This window comes from Myripristis murdjan, chromosome 20, assembly GCF_902150065.1.
Source record: "Myripristis murdjan chromosome 20, fMyrMur1.1, whole genome shotgun sequence".
Classification (NCBI taxonomy): domain Eukaryota; kingdom Metazoa; phylum Chordata; class Actinopteri; order Holocentriformes; family Holocentridae; genus Myripristis; species Myripristis murdjan.
Window position 1 is genome coordinate 6,878,122 of NC_043999.1, and position 13,947 is coordinate 6,892,068.

A 13,947-nucleotide genomic window follows, 5' to 3' on the forward strand; every position below is an offset into this window, starting at 1 on the left:
TTGTCTCTGTCCTGCATCAGTGGTGGTTCATCAGTTTGCTGATTGAGGGATTCAGAAGGGCAGCAAGGGTCCCTTCCAGAGCAGGCATGCCGGGGTAGGCAGCCTCCATTTAACCCTGCACTCCGAGGAAGTTCACCATTCCCACCAAGTCTTCAAAGGTTCCTTCAAGGATGCCTCGAGGTACTCCAAAATAACCGGGATGGGCAGGGAAACAAAGGTCGGCTTGGCCAGATGAGACTGTCCATAGAATGCCTCATGGAGGAGGCTGATCGCTTTGGGTGATAATGGTGGCAGTAAAATGACTCCCACTTGCACCGACACTGCTGCCATAACCTTCGGGAAGTTACATCAGACTGAGGTTCCAAAAGGCTGCCAACGTCCTGCAGACAGAGGAAATGTTGTCCTCGTCCTCGCTTTTGTCACAGCGGATAGTTAATTCAGCTCTTCTGAAGTGATCCCACTTGTGCTGTCTTCTTGCTTTGGGCAACACCCATCAGGCAGTACAGGACAGAGGCTGGATGGTGCTGGCTTCCTCGTGATCCCTGCCAAGGCACTCAAAACAGTGGGAGTGCTGACGGGCGGCAGCAATGAAGCTGGGACACGATGGGCACTCGGCTTCTTGTAGCGGCATCCCAATCCTTGGAGCTGGTCTTCTCAGCGGGTAACTCGCTGGTTGCTGCAGAGAGCTGGATGCAGATGGTTGGGCTGATGGCCTTTTATTCAGTCCTATTCAGCAGGCAACACCCTGACTGGCCGGCTACATTCATGCAAATTTTCAGTGGGTGAATCCACGCATATGATTGGAGAGAGCTATCTCCAACAAGCCCTGTAGAGGGTAGAGCCTGTGTGAGACAGGACGTATTAAGTTTGAAAAGCCTGTGATGAACAGAGACAATGACAGAGACGACAATGTAAAATCCCCTTCTCATTTCTCATTGGGAAATATGCTACAGAACCACTGGGCAATGCTAATCTCACACTTACAAGGTCTATTGAATGTAAATATTGACTGATGAATAAAATCATTAAAGTGGCATTTTAACTTAATTTCGGATTGAGTTTTTGAATGGATTTGACCTATATAGCCCGATGTTAAATTTAGATTTTCATCTATCCATTTTAATCTGAAGGCAGTAGACTACAGTTAATGAGTAGCCTAAAGATACATTTCTACAAAATAAATGTCAGGTTTTATTGAGGCTCTGGCTGGTGGTGGTCAGACAAAATTTTGTCAACTACAGTCGGGTCGGGTCCACGCTCTAGTCCTGAGGACACACACACAGTGCACATCAGAGATTTAGTTTGAGCCACAGAGCCACAGCAAAGCGTAATTTTTTTGGTGTCAAGTCATAAAAAAAGTCATTGGTGTGTGGGTGGGTGTGTATAAATGTGCTTGTGTATGGGTCCGTGCATGAAATCATTAGTCTAATCACTAATGCATTACTTCTGGAATTGTATGCATGTATATGTGTATGTGTGTCTGAGAGAGATTCCTCGCCACCCCGGGGAATTCCCATAGCTCCGGGTTCGTTAAGTCAAAGTATGAGGCACTCACTGGCAAATGGCCTAATTTTTCCTCTTTTCCTAAAGCATTACAATGGTAAGCGAAGTATCACTTATGTAACTTACGTATCACTTATGCATTCCTGCCTCTATCTCTCAAGATATGAAATTAAGTGAGGTTTTACAGCAACTGATAAAAACTATATTGGTAGAAATGTGCAGAAATGAACCAAGTCCTTGGGACTGCTTGCCCTTTGCATCTCAATTATGATCTTGGAGCTCTCTCTGTCTCTCTCTGCATCTCTCTCACGTATTGCTGGTCTTTTTCTTATGGCTTGTTTTCCTGATAAACAGTGGATTACAGTTCATGTCCAATATGTAAAACCTTTTGATCTCATAGAAATGATTCAGCACAGGACGGACATTCAATCAATTGTGATCATAGTTTTGTGCGATTGGACTGCTGTATGTGCTTTAGGAAATGGTAAGGGATGCAGTGCCAGCCTCCAGATAATCGTTCATGTGTTACTGCACAGTAAATGTGAACATGTTTGTCACAGAGCCTGCCTGATCGGCAAAGCATATGGAGTGTGATGAAAAGCAAACCGAAAGGGAAACAATAGACGCATGCGACACACAACCATATCTCAACAGATTGCACCTTGCCTACACATGCACTTAGCCGGATTCTTTGTGCACTTCGGTGGGTGTGTGTAGGTGTCGCTGATGGGATTCAGTACAAGCCTTGTTTCCAGCTGCCACTCGGAGGACAAAACATAATGCTACGGTGGCGCTATTTTTGGGCAGACTGTAACACTGGGTCACATTGTGAAGGTGGGTACATCATGTTTGGGATTCTTATAATGGCTTAAGTCTATACTGGCTGCATATATCACAAAGTGTAATGTGTAGGTGCTGCAGGTAGTTAAGCACCTGCTTATGTTCCACTATAAAACCAAAAAGCCTCTGCTTACAATAGCACCATTGTATCTCCCTGTTAATACTCTAAGAATTCAAAATGCTTAAATTACAAAAGCTCTTATTATTCTTTTATTTGCCTTTAGGAAATGGATGCTGCAGTGTTAAAGTGGCATACTACTTCTATTACCTCTCCATAATAACAGTTGTCAGTGCAATTAATGCAACGATGGTTACTGGAGAGAGACTGCCAGATGCCAGTCATCTCAGCGTTTATGACTGTAAGTTATAATTTATAGATCAGGTGTTTAGCTTGTGCTTTCCTATAATGACTCACAGTTGTGTGAAGCATTCACTGTCAATCAGTCAAACCTGTGAAGATCCAGGTGTTGCTGATGCTCATAATATAGCATATATAATGGTACCGTGCTATCAAATAAACGATGCTCAGCTTGTTAATACGAGAAAACGAATGACGAATGGGACTGAATATCCGCTGGAGAAAATCATATCGACAGCTATTGGCTACTAGCAACAGGCAAACATTGGCATAGGCATATATCATTCCGAGTCAGCTTTGAGTATTGTAAAAAGCTCAGTGTTGTTCAAACACTAATATCATTGTGCAGAGAAATAAAAGGTCTTTCATGTAGAATAACAAACAGCACATCAAGAGACAAACAGAAAATGGAAAAATCCCCCTTAAAAAGAAACCTTTGCATTCAGTATGGATTAGACTGTCTCGGTAAGGCTTAGCTTAAATAAAATCATTGCCCAGCAGTGACAACAGATACTGGATAGTGATGAGGCTACTTGTAAGGACTAATATGTTTTGTCCACCGTGTTAGGGTACAGCATATTCACAGTTCAGTTAATTAGGGGTATCCTAGAAACCTTGTGATGAAACATTCAAACAGAGCTGAAAAGGAGACTATTATGAATAATAATGTTCCCCTCTTGCACAAACAGGACCAAATTGGCTCGGTGCTCCAATGCAAAACCAAAGGCTGCTGATTTTGTACCACACCCATTCACTCCCCAGCATTGGATGCACCACAAAGAAAAAACTCCCCAGGACGGTGACAGCTCCAGCAACACAACATGCTAAAGACAAAATGTCGAAAGAACAAACCAATTATTCAATGATGAATCAACTCTGATTTAGAGAATAATCAATATACAGTTGTAAATATACTTGCGTTATTAGATGCAACTGTTAATTATCAGTGAGTTTTATCAGCTGAGATTTTGTTGGGTATGTTTTGACAAAAGCAGCAGGAGATAGGCTGCTCTGCCCACTTTGCACAAATCATGCTGTTTCAGCAGATAATGGGTGTTTGGAAAACTAGCTGTATAACGCCCATTGCAAGTGAAGGATGAATGACATAAAAGCTAATTAAACTTCCCACATATCAATGGCATGAAAGCACTACTTTCAACACAGCTGATTAACTGTAATATACTGTAGGTCCTCTGTATGCATAATGGAGGAAGATGCCTTCAGAAATCAATTGATCTGTTTAAGTATGTGGGCTGTTTGGAGATCATAGCCCCGGTTTAATTGCCTTTTTAGAAGCAAATGTCATCACAATGTGACAGCTAACAAGATCAGAGAGGCATTCAATTTGCAGTCATTGTAAAGTAAGCATAGTCTGGTCAAATTTATTTTAAGAAATAGAGTTAAACAAAGCAGGTTTGTCACCAAATGCTTTCTAAGCCCAACAAAGCCGAAGCCTGCCTCTTTGCAGCACTAATGGTTCCTAGTAAGCAGTAGAAGAGTTTGACCTGCCTTTATTATCGCACATTCAGCACTTCCACTGCAAAACATATTGGTTTGATAACTCTGTGCCTTAGGAGCCCCAATTTAATCTCCACAAACAATGCCTGTGCTTCAAATATGAGGAAAATCTTCAAGCTGAATCTCAGGTTCAACCAACATCATTATTTTATTTTTTTTCCACAAATCAACACTTGAAAAATGAGTGTTTTCATGTAATTTGTGAAAAAAAAGCTGTTCTTCACAAGTCTATTCATAGCATCCATGTAATTAACACACAATAACAGCTTTTAGTGCATCAGATCTGGTTGCAGGCAGACAGAAAAATAGCCCTACTAAAAAAAAAGCCATAACGCTGATGGCTCACAATTGTAACATTACCTTAAATGACTGAGAGGGGCACGGGGCGATTGCAAAAATCATTAGTTATTTAACCAAAGCAGGCGTCTTAATGTATCATTTTGTCATTTTCTAAAGACAAATCCCCTTTTCCTCTGTGAAAACTATGTGCATGCAGCTGCAAAAATTCACATAAAGTTCAATGAGGAGCCATTACGAACACGCTGTAACTGAGGAGGAAAGGAGGTCACAAGAGAGTTAGTTGTCTCAGTGAGTGAGAGGGATTTTCATCAGTTGCACAACAACAGAGGGAGGTATTAGGCCCTGGCGCAGACCAGCTACCAACTGTCGGCCTGCTACAACGGCAATGAAAGAAGCTGCTTCAAGTGTGAGGAGCTTACTTTAATTATCAGACACAGGAGTCAACAGTATGGTGTATTGTTCAGTACCTCTCTCGCGCCCGGATACTGTGAACACAGCAAATAACTTCTTTCTAATACGTAGTGACAGTAGAACTTTTTTTTTTTTTTTCTCGCTTCTGAGACCCCTTTTGATTGCAAGTGTAAAAATAAGCTCCAACCAACTGGAGATCCCTGCAGTAGCCTGAACACGGGATATAATAGCTTTATGTTTAAAGAGAGGTTGGTGTTAAATTGACAATTATTACGATGGTTAAATTGTCTATGGGTCTGTGGCCCCAGGGCATGATGGGAGCTACCTAGGATGCTAGAATATATCATGATGCAAAATAAACCAAAAAATCTAATAGTTTGTCATTTGATGTCATTTTGCCCTGCACATTTCACTCTCCCACAAAAACAACAAAGACAGACACGTGGCTCCTGCCATTTCCAAATGCTTGTGATTTTTGTTGATGCAGGAAGTGAAGGTGGAGAGCCGGTTAGGTAAGTCCAATTGGAAACCACTCGATACCCAGCTACCCAGTTGTGTTTGTGTCCTGTATGACCGCTTGCATCAGCGTTCCACCCCTTCCATCAGCGTTCCACCCCTTCCATCAGAATCTGGGGTGTTTCTAATACAGAAAGTCATGCACAGCTCACACTGCAATCTCCTGGTTCGGTTTTGTCTCTGAGGGAGAACGCATTTTCATGAGCATGGTGTCGTGACAGCTCCTGGTTTTGTCTCAAACTCAAATTTTAATGGGTTACAGAACAGACTGTCTCTGGCACGTTTGAAGATTGTAGAAGAGAGAGGCTGGCTTGAGAAGCAAGGGTGTCGTGCTGAGGGTTGGGAGCGGTTCTTTTAACCAGAACTGCCTTCCTCCTCCTAAAAATTAACTTAACTCTACCCTTGATCAAGGCATTTAACTGGCCCAGTGGAGCTAATCTGTGGTGAACAGCACAGGACTGTGGCGGTGCATGGGCAGCTTGTATCCTAGACACTGGTGGATGCATTCTCATTCATCTGGTCAGCTAACCCTCCAGGTTGTTGTTGGACAGTACACACGAACACAGCTTTAACCAGACAGCAACACCAGGCATCAACCTCTTTTTGAGCATTCAGGCAGAGCAGGGCAGTCAAAGGACAGCAGGCTCCTAAAGCAAAAATCTCAACTCTGTCTCTTCTTTTAATAAAGGTGCAAATGACTAACCTATTGATGCTGTTTGCATCTTCATCAGAGTCACTGGTTGGCACTTCATAATCAATAGAGCTTGGCAATTGGCATTACTTTGGGGTTGTGCTGCCACTATTGGCTTGTAGATGCTTTAATCCATTGCTTTTGCTGCACTGTTCAAGAATTTATTGGCTGTTTTGGTCACTAAAGTACAAAAAAATATGCAAAGAAAATGTTTAGACAGGGAAAAGCCAACAGAGAAGCCAAGAAGCCATATTGAGGGAAGAAAAAAACAAACAAACAAAAAAATGTATTTATGGTGTGCATCGTGCAAAACTACCAAGAGTGAACTGCTGATCCAGATGCACTGCTTCTCATAAAAGTCACAAGTTTTCTGTGCATATGTTGCGTTTAGCATGAGTGCCTAAAATGTAAAGCCTCACACCATCACGCAGTCACACAAGCCGTCTTTGTCTCCCCGGGTCATGCACTCTCAGCAATTCAGCAAACCCCGCGAACCGCCATCCTCCAAGGAATGGCCTAACTCCCGGAATAAAACTCCCAGAATACACTGAGTGGAGACAACATGTGCTCAGGTTTTACCGACAGGTGTGGAAAGGGAGAGGCATCGAATAAACCGCTCTGCTCTATTCTAAACTGCTCTGTTCTACACATCAGCAGGGGGGGAACAGGAGGCTGGAAAGCGGCAGCTGCTGACAATCACGGCCGCCACAGCCATTTATTCTGTAAGACACATAAACAATCCATCGTAATCATAGGAAAAATACACAAAAATAAACATATGTCGCAACCATAAGTAATTCAAACATGGTCCTTTCTTGGTTAAAGGAAAGGAAAATGGAGTTACTCCAGAAAGAGGGGAGTAACCGTGTCACTTTATGTGTTTCTGTACTGAGTGATGTGTATGCCCTGATGTGTTTGTGTGTATAACAGTGCAGGTTGGTGGGTTGTGCGTGCATGTGTGTGGGCACAAGCTCGAGTTGTGCTCCAGTGAGGGTGTGGGTAACATTTGTGACTGCGAGGGTAAGTGCTGACTACTACATTACTGCAGCGCCTCTCGTGTCCCCTGCATTAAAGATGTTGTCGAGTCTTTCTGAAGGAACGATAACGTCTGTCTTGCACCTTGTATCTCGATTCGTACGTGTGAAATTCTCCCTTTTGACTCCGGCTCTCTGGTGAATGGGTGTAGGAATTATTTTCCATTTTCATGTCATGCCACATAATTGGCCCTTCCCACATGGGATTATATCACACATGCACATTGAGAAAAACAACAGCCTGTGGGTTGGTGCGCAGCAGGAGGTAAAGGCACAAAATGAGGGGAATCATTACCGAAGGCTGCTTTCAGACCAAGGCGCAGGGTTGTGCGGAGGTGTGGGCGTGTCGCTACATGGCCCATTTGTTTCACGTCGTGTTGTGAAGTTTAGATTAAAATAAATAATCAAATCAAATAAAATCAACCCCCCACCCCACCACCACCAATCCGGTAAGGCACCTAAAAGCTGTCTGCCAACCGACTTTAAAAAACAAGATGAGGAGGAGGAGGAGGCAGAAGAAGATGAAGAAGTAGGAGAAGAAGAAGAAGAAAAAAACTGCAACCCAGATGCAGATGTGGAAGCTGGGCACATAAAATAAACCACATTATTTATTATTCATTACTGTTGATTGAGGCACCAAGCAACATAGAGGAAAAACTTCCAACACAACTGTTTCTTTCTTTTTTTTTCCCTTTGGTTGCCCATACAGTTATCAAAGAATTAAAATAATTTGCCGCCTGGAGTAACTTTTGAGGTCGTAGTCGGTGGTGGCGGTGAACTGCAGTGCATTATATTGACAAATAATTATAGAATTATCACCTTTCTGACGATGTCTTAATTGCACTGGATTGCATAGGTGTTTCTGAACAGTTTTTGTTACAGTTACTTTTTTTTTTTCATTATTATTATTTTGTAAAGAAAATAAGCACGGTCATTCAACTATAGATGTTGTTCTGCAGTTTAATATTGGAACAACTACTACTTACAGTATGGTTGATATATTTATCAATATGTTTATGAGGCTTTGTAGCATTCCTGTTGCAACTTAAAATATATACCATAAAAAATCTATCTTTCTATCTATCTATCTATCAATATATATGTATATGTACGAGTTATGTATCAGTAGATACAGTAGAACAAAAACAGGTTTTTCTAATGCTCAGTGAGTGTAATACAAGTATAAAAAAATCGTTCTAAGTCAGTACGTACATTATGAGTATGTACTGACCAAAGGGTGAGAATAAATGATAAGACATGTGACACCAGTATATAGTCAAAGTGTTTATTGCACTCAAGTTAATAATGTATTGCACTAAAGTTAATAATGTATTGCACTCAGGTTGCATCGGAGACACAAATTTCTTGCTCCCATGGGTGTCTTCGGTCTGAGCGCTGGCTTACGTGATTGGTCCCCGCAGCGCAATGTTGGGTTGTGTTCATTCTGGTGCAACTTCTTGGTGGATGCCTAAATGCACAACCCCACTTCAAATTGCCAGATTTGATCTGAATGCAGCCTAAAGCAGATTTCCCGGCAAACTGCCACCGGTCTTGCAAAAAAAAAAGAAGAATTTCTCTCTTTTGCTTGGTAATATTTTGCTACCAGAAACTAATCAGGCAATATTTCCACAACACGGATGCATCTGCCCTCACAAATATCACAACTTTTCAGTAAACAACATACAATCTTAATAGTAACCCATAATTTCCTGTCTTTTCACAGCCAAAAAAAAAATATAATTATGCATGAGTGGGCATTTGTGTGGTGAAATACTGGATATTTGATTTGGGTAAAAACTCCTTCAAGTGTTTAATTTTCACTACTGCACTCAAAGCAGATGAATTCTTCATTGCTCTGAATAAGGCATGACTGGAACTCTGTGGTAGTAACAAGGGCGGCGGCAGGCTTGAGATTAGTGGAGTGTGCTTGCAACTGGAAGGTCGTTTGCTCAAATCCCCTGCAAAATCCAGTCAGGAAAACTGAAGGAGGCACACAGTCTCTTCCCTCAGAAACTCCTGCCAAGGTGACCTTGAGCGAGCTGACAGTCACCAGCGCAAATTTTGGCCACTGCTTTACCATCGCTATATAAAGCACAATGATAGGATGATGAAATGCTTGCATATATCCATGAAAAATGCATACTATTAAACACAGTGGGCAGAATGGCTCATGAGTTAGAGCGGTCGTCTGGTAATCAAAAGCTCCCTGGTTCGATCCACGGCTCCTCCAAAGAGTCTGAGGAAGTGTCCTTGAGCAAGACTCTGAACCGGCACCTTGCATGGTCACCTTTGCATTCAGTTTATGTGAATGTGACATTGCAAAACATTTTGAGTGGGTGGCAGACTAGAAAAGCACTTAAGAAATGCCGTTCATTCACCAAACACAGCAACAGCTCACACACTTTTTAAAATACTTGCTTTACACCTGCGTCACCTGGGTCTCCCGTTTATTGACCAGCGTCTTTTGTGTATGCGTCTGTTACAAACGCATATGCAGTTTTCTCAGTTTACCCAGAATAGAAGACATTTCCCGTCAAAGAGAGATCCTCACAGTGGTGTGTGTTTCATGTAAGGCGTACAAGACTCGTGTGTGTATTTGGGCGTAGCACATCAATGTGGGATACGTATCTGTGATTTTCTCACTTCATCCAGAGCAAATTTCGCCATTTACAGAAAGCAGGGAAATAAAGCTGTGCAGGCATTACAGCTAACAGAGATTGTGTCGTGATCCCGGTCTGGCCCGGTGTTTCCCTGTGCCTCCCGGTCTGTTTCAGTCCCTGCGTCCCAATACTCATACTACCATACTATTTAGTAGGGAAAAAAAAGATTTAGTATGTCCCAATACATAGTATGTCAGATGCAGTATGCCAAGAGTACCAGGATGTTCTGCTACAGCCGGTCAGATTTCGCAGTATGCATTTCAGCATGCTTCCCTGGCCATTCTGACCCACAATTCTTTGTGCAGCGGACGTTACGTCGCACTGACTGAGTTGCGTGTGCAAGCCACGCCCACATACGGAAGACAACAAAACACACATGTCGCACAAAACTCGCTCAGTGACAGCAGCAGCGCCAGGAAGACAGAAGATCAGAAATCAGACAGAGGACAGCGCAGTATGAAACAGCACCGGCATTTTGACAACAACATTCAAATGTGGCGCTACGGACGGCGGCGGAAGTGAGAAAGAAGGGCGGAGGTCAGGGAGGACGTATGTAGTGTGTCCCAATAGGATGCATACGCATGCATATTTCATACTAAACTACATACTTTGTAAGGGCAGCTGCAGTTCATACTAAAATTAAAAAATATAAGTATGCGATTTGGAACGCAGGGAGTGTGTGTGGCTTGTGCTTGCACCCCCGCCCCCTCCCTCCCCTGCACTCTCCCTGCACACCTGACAGTCATCATGTCATCGCGACCTGCCTTCTTAAACCCCGCACCAGCCAGCGGTCCCGTTTACCGTTTACCCGTATACCGTTTGCTCTGCCATGAAGCCTTCAGCCACACCGGCCGGCCAGCCGCCTTCCTCACACTCCCCATCTGCTTATCGATAAATCTGTGTGTTTCACCGCACCTGCCTGCCCTGTTTTACATTTGGGTTTAGCCAGCTACAGCCTCGTGACAGATCCTATCTTTGTGGCTGGCTTGGTGCTGGTAAACTGGTGATTTTTCACCATTAGGCTCCATTAGTTTTAGTTCGGGACTCTGAGATAACTCTTTACTGCAGTGTGTGAGAAATTGGCTTGTGATGGTGCGGTTTGCATGCAGTGCTGCAAGTCTCGAGCCACAGGGGAGGTTTTAATACGATGACATTACAGTTTAGGACTTCTGGCCAGAATCTGTAAAATAGGACGTACTGAAAAATGCATGCAGCAATGTTTGTTTTTATCTTTTTAAAATTTTTTACGATTATTATTTTTTTTTAATAGTAAAATAAAGTGCCAACGTGAAAATAGGGAGTATATTTAATGGGAAATCTGTAGGAAGTGATGGCGCTATTTTTTTATGTTTCCTTTTCTTTACGGCATACTTATACAGTATTCATAGCGGCAAAAGGCTGCCAAAATTCATAAATAGTATACATATATTCATACCCATAAACAGCTGCCAAAATTCACAGAGTCACGACGAAACTTTATAGCAGACATCTAAAAAAAAAAGGGCAGTGCAGCTCAGCGGTTAGCACTGAAATCACACAGTAAGAAGGAGCCAGATCTGATGCCCGGCCATGGCCCACTCTGTTTGGTGTTTGCATGTTTGATTAGATGAAACTTTATTGATCCCCATGGGGAAATTGGGCCACTGCAGCAAGAAATAGTAAGAGAACACATCAAAGAAAATGTCTGATACATGATCAGGCGTGGAAAATGAATAAGAAATGCTCTCCCCTCCCTAAACAACTACCATGAAGGTGCCCTTGAGCGTCAAACTTAGCCCCAACAGTTACAGACAGTTGCTCACTAGCCAACAGCAGACTCCTGCAAGATTGTAGCAAGAACCTCTAAAGGGATAGTCTACCTAGTTTGGAATATCTGATGTTATTTCACTCCCTCCCTGAGTGTTATGTAGGCCAGCAGTGATGCGGTCCTCATCATTATTGCCGTGCTGGAGACCAGCTGGATGTCCAGAATGCTAACTATGAGCCTGCTTACGTTGTTTAGATATCCCCCCCTTGAGCTGTCTTTAAAAATGACTGGCTAAATCCACTCGAGCATGGTTTAACTGCAGTTTTACAAATGTGGCTGTCCAAAAGGAAAATGCCCATGTGATTACCCAGTGCACAAGGACAATATTGTGGCTCAAATTACTGTTTGTGATTCTGCTGTGGCTATGTTTCGATGTGTTATGCTGGTTCCCATACACAAAAAAGACCTACAAAGTGCATTCAGGCTCAGTGGCCTTCCCTAGATAAATATCGTTTAAAAAAATAAATGGATATCTCATTTTGTTGCCTTGCAGCGTATACTTTATAAACACATCCTGATTACCTTTCGTACATTTCACTGCCTTCTCTTTAAGAGTGCTGCAGTCAGTCCTCGCCTTGCTGAATTGACTGCCCTCTGGGATTGGAGATGGAGGGGAGGTGAGGAGTGTCTGTGAGTGCCACTTGAGTGAATGCAGCAAAACTTGCCTCTGCACCACAATGTGGGAGAAGCAGGCGCAGGGAGGCTGGTTGTGGGAAGCTACTGGACCAAGCACTGAACAGACTTATCTCCTATTATCACATTGATTTTTTGATCTCTCTCGCGCTCTCTTTGTCTCTCCCGCTTTTTTGTGCCTCTCCCTGGCACACAGATTCATCTGCAGGGATGTGAACTCCTCTTCTCAGTGGGCAACCGTGAGATCTTCTGGCTGAGAGCTTTAAAAGCCCTGTGATTGCAGACCAACCTAGGGCTAGGTGTCCACCTGAGACCAGGCTGGTTGCCATAGTAACACCCACCGTTGGCCCTTTGCCGTCGCAAAACAATGCGAGCAAGAGGGAAAGAGCGCCAGAGCAGGTAATCCATTTGACAACACAATGGGCAAACATGCCCAAACCTCTGTGACTCTTGTGTTTCATTGAGACCCGACTCAGACCAGACCCCAATGGCATTTGGGTCTCCAAATGTCAACGATACCCAATTGACAAAGCACATATTTATTATTACACCTCTAAGGTACATGAAAATCACTACAGCTTATTGGATCTTTGAATGTGAGCGATGAGATGGGAGCCCTGCCCCGGAGAGCGCAAAACTCATAAGAAATGCAAACAAACATATTGATCACTGTAATTACCTTCATTGTCCTTTAGGGTGAAGTTGGGATTAACTGGTAACTGGCTCGGTAAAGCGAAAGAGAACCGCTGTCCGTTGGCAAAGTCGTCCTTATCCACCGCTGTGACAGTCTGGATCACCTGTTGTTTGGGAGAGGCAATTTGAATTAAACCAATAGTATTCACAGCCAGCAGCACCTGCAACAGTCAGTGAGCCGCTGCACCATTTTCACTCTAATTGCATGCAGTAGGGGGAATGCATTCAGCTTCTCATACATGCATCATAATTTGTTGATCGTAATTGGTCCAGAAACTCATCAAAACAGCTCCTCTGACCTACAGCCAACTGGCCTTGTAACTTCCTCCTCTACCTGTGTATGCCGTCTGAAGGAGGACGGGTGGTTGCTGGGCTAGGATTTGTGAGCATTTGGCTTGTGCCAGGGGGGAGTTGGCATCAAACAGTGACAGGGGTGCTCTCAGGGCAACCCCACTGCCACTTTTGTCAGCTTGTTACCCTTAATTGGTAACAAGGCTCACTGAGAGCCAGGAGAAAGAGAACCCTGAGAGAAAAATGACCTAATAGCCCCGGCGACTGTGGGGAGTTCTGATCTACAGTGAGACGACTGGTGTGTTGTGATGATACTGCTGTACTTTGACAAGTCTCTTCCCTTAACAGCACAGTCTTAGGACATATTTTTTATTTGAGAGTGTGCATGTCTGAAATGGCGGTACTGCATGGTGGCTTCTGGCCGTACGGAGTGGAATTCTACTTCTTGAAGTGTTTAAAGGTCCAACATTTTTGTTTGTTTTTATGACGTTTTCAAACACTCTGTGGCTTAGAATAAGAATTATCCTCCTGAGACCCGAGGAAAAAAAGTGTCTTCCAATTTAACTTTTTTTGTGATTTCTTGTCTATTTAGAGTTAAAGCAACAATTCACAATTTAGAATTTCACAAAAATATTTTTATTTTAGATTTTACAGTACGTCCACTGTAGTGGATTTTACTGTAAAAAACAGAT

The 13,947-nt window shown here is 43.1% G+C and overlaps 1 protein-coding gene across 2 annotated transcripts in view; it reads right to left on the minus strand.

Moving 5' to 3' along the window:
- The window catches only part of LOC115378950 (cadherin-18-like), a 104,600-nt gene that overhangs the window by 17,419 nt on the left and 73,234 nt on the right, over window positions 1-13,947 (minus strand). For both annotated transcript variants that reach the window (XM_030079536.1, XM_030079535.1), the window contains one exon: window positions 12,951-13,068. In XM_030079536.1, the coding sequence (XP_029935396.1) occupies window positions 12,951-13,068 (118 nt within the window). The remainder of the gene's footprint in view (window positions 1-12,950; window positions 13,069-13,947) is intronic.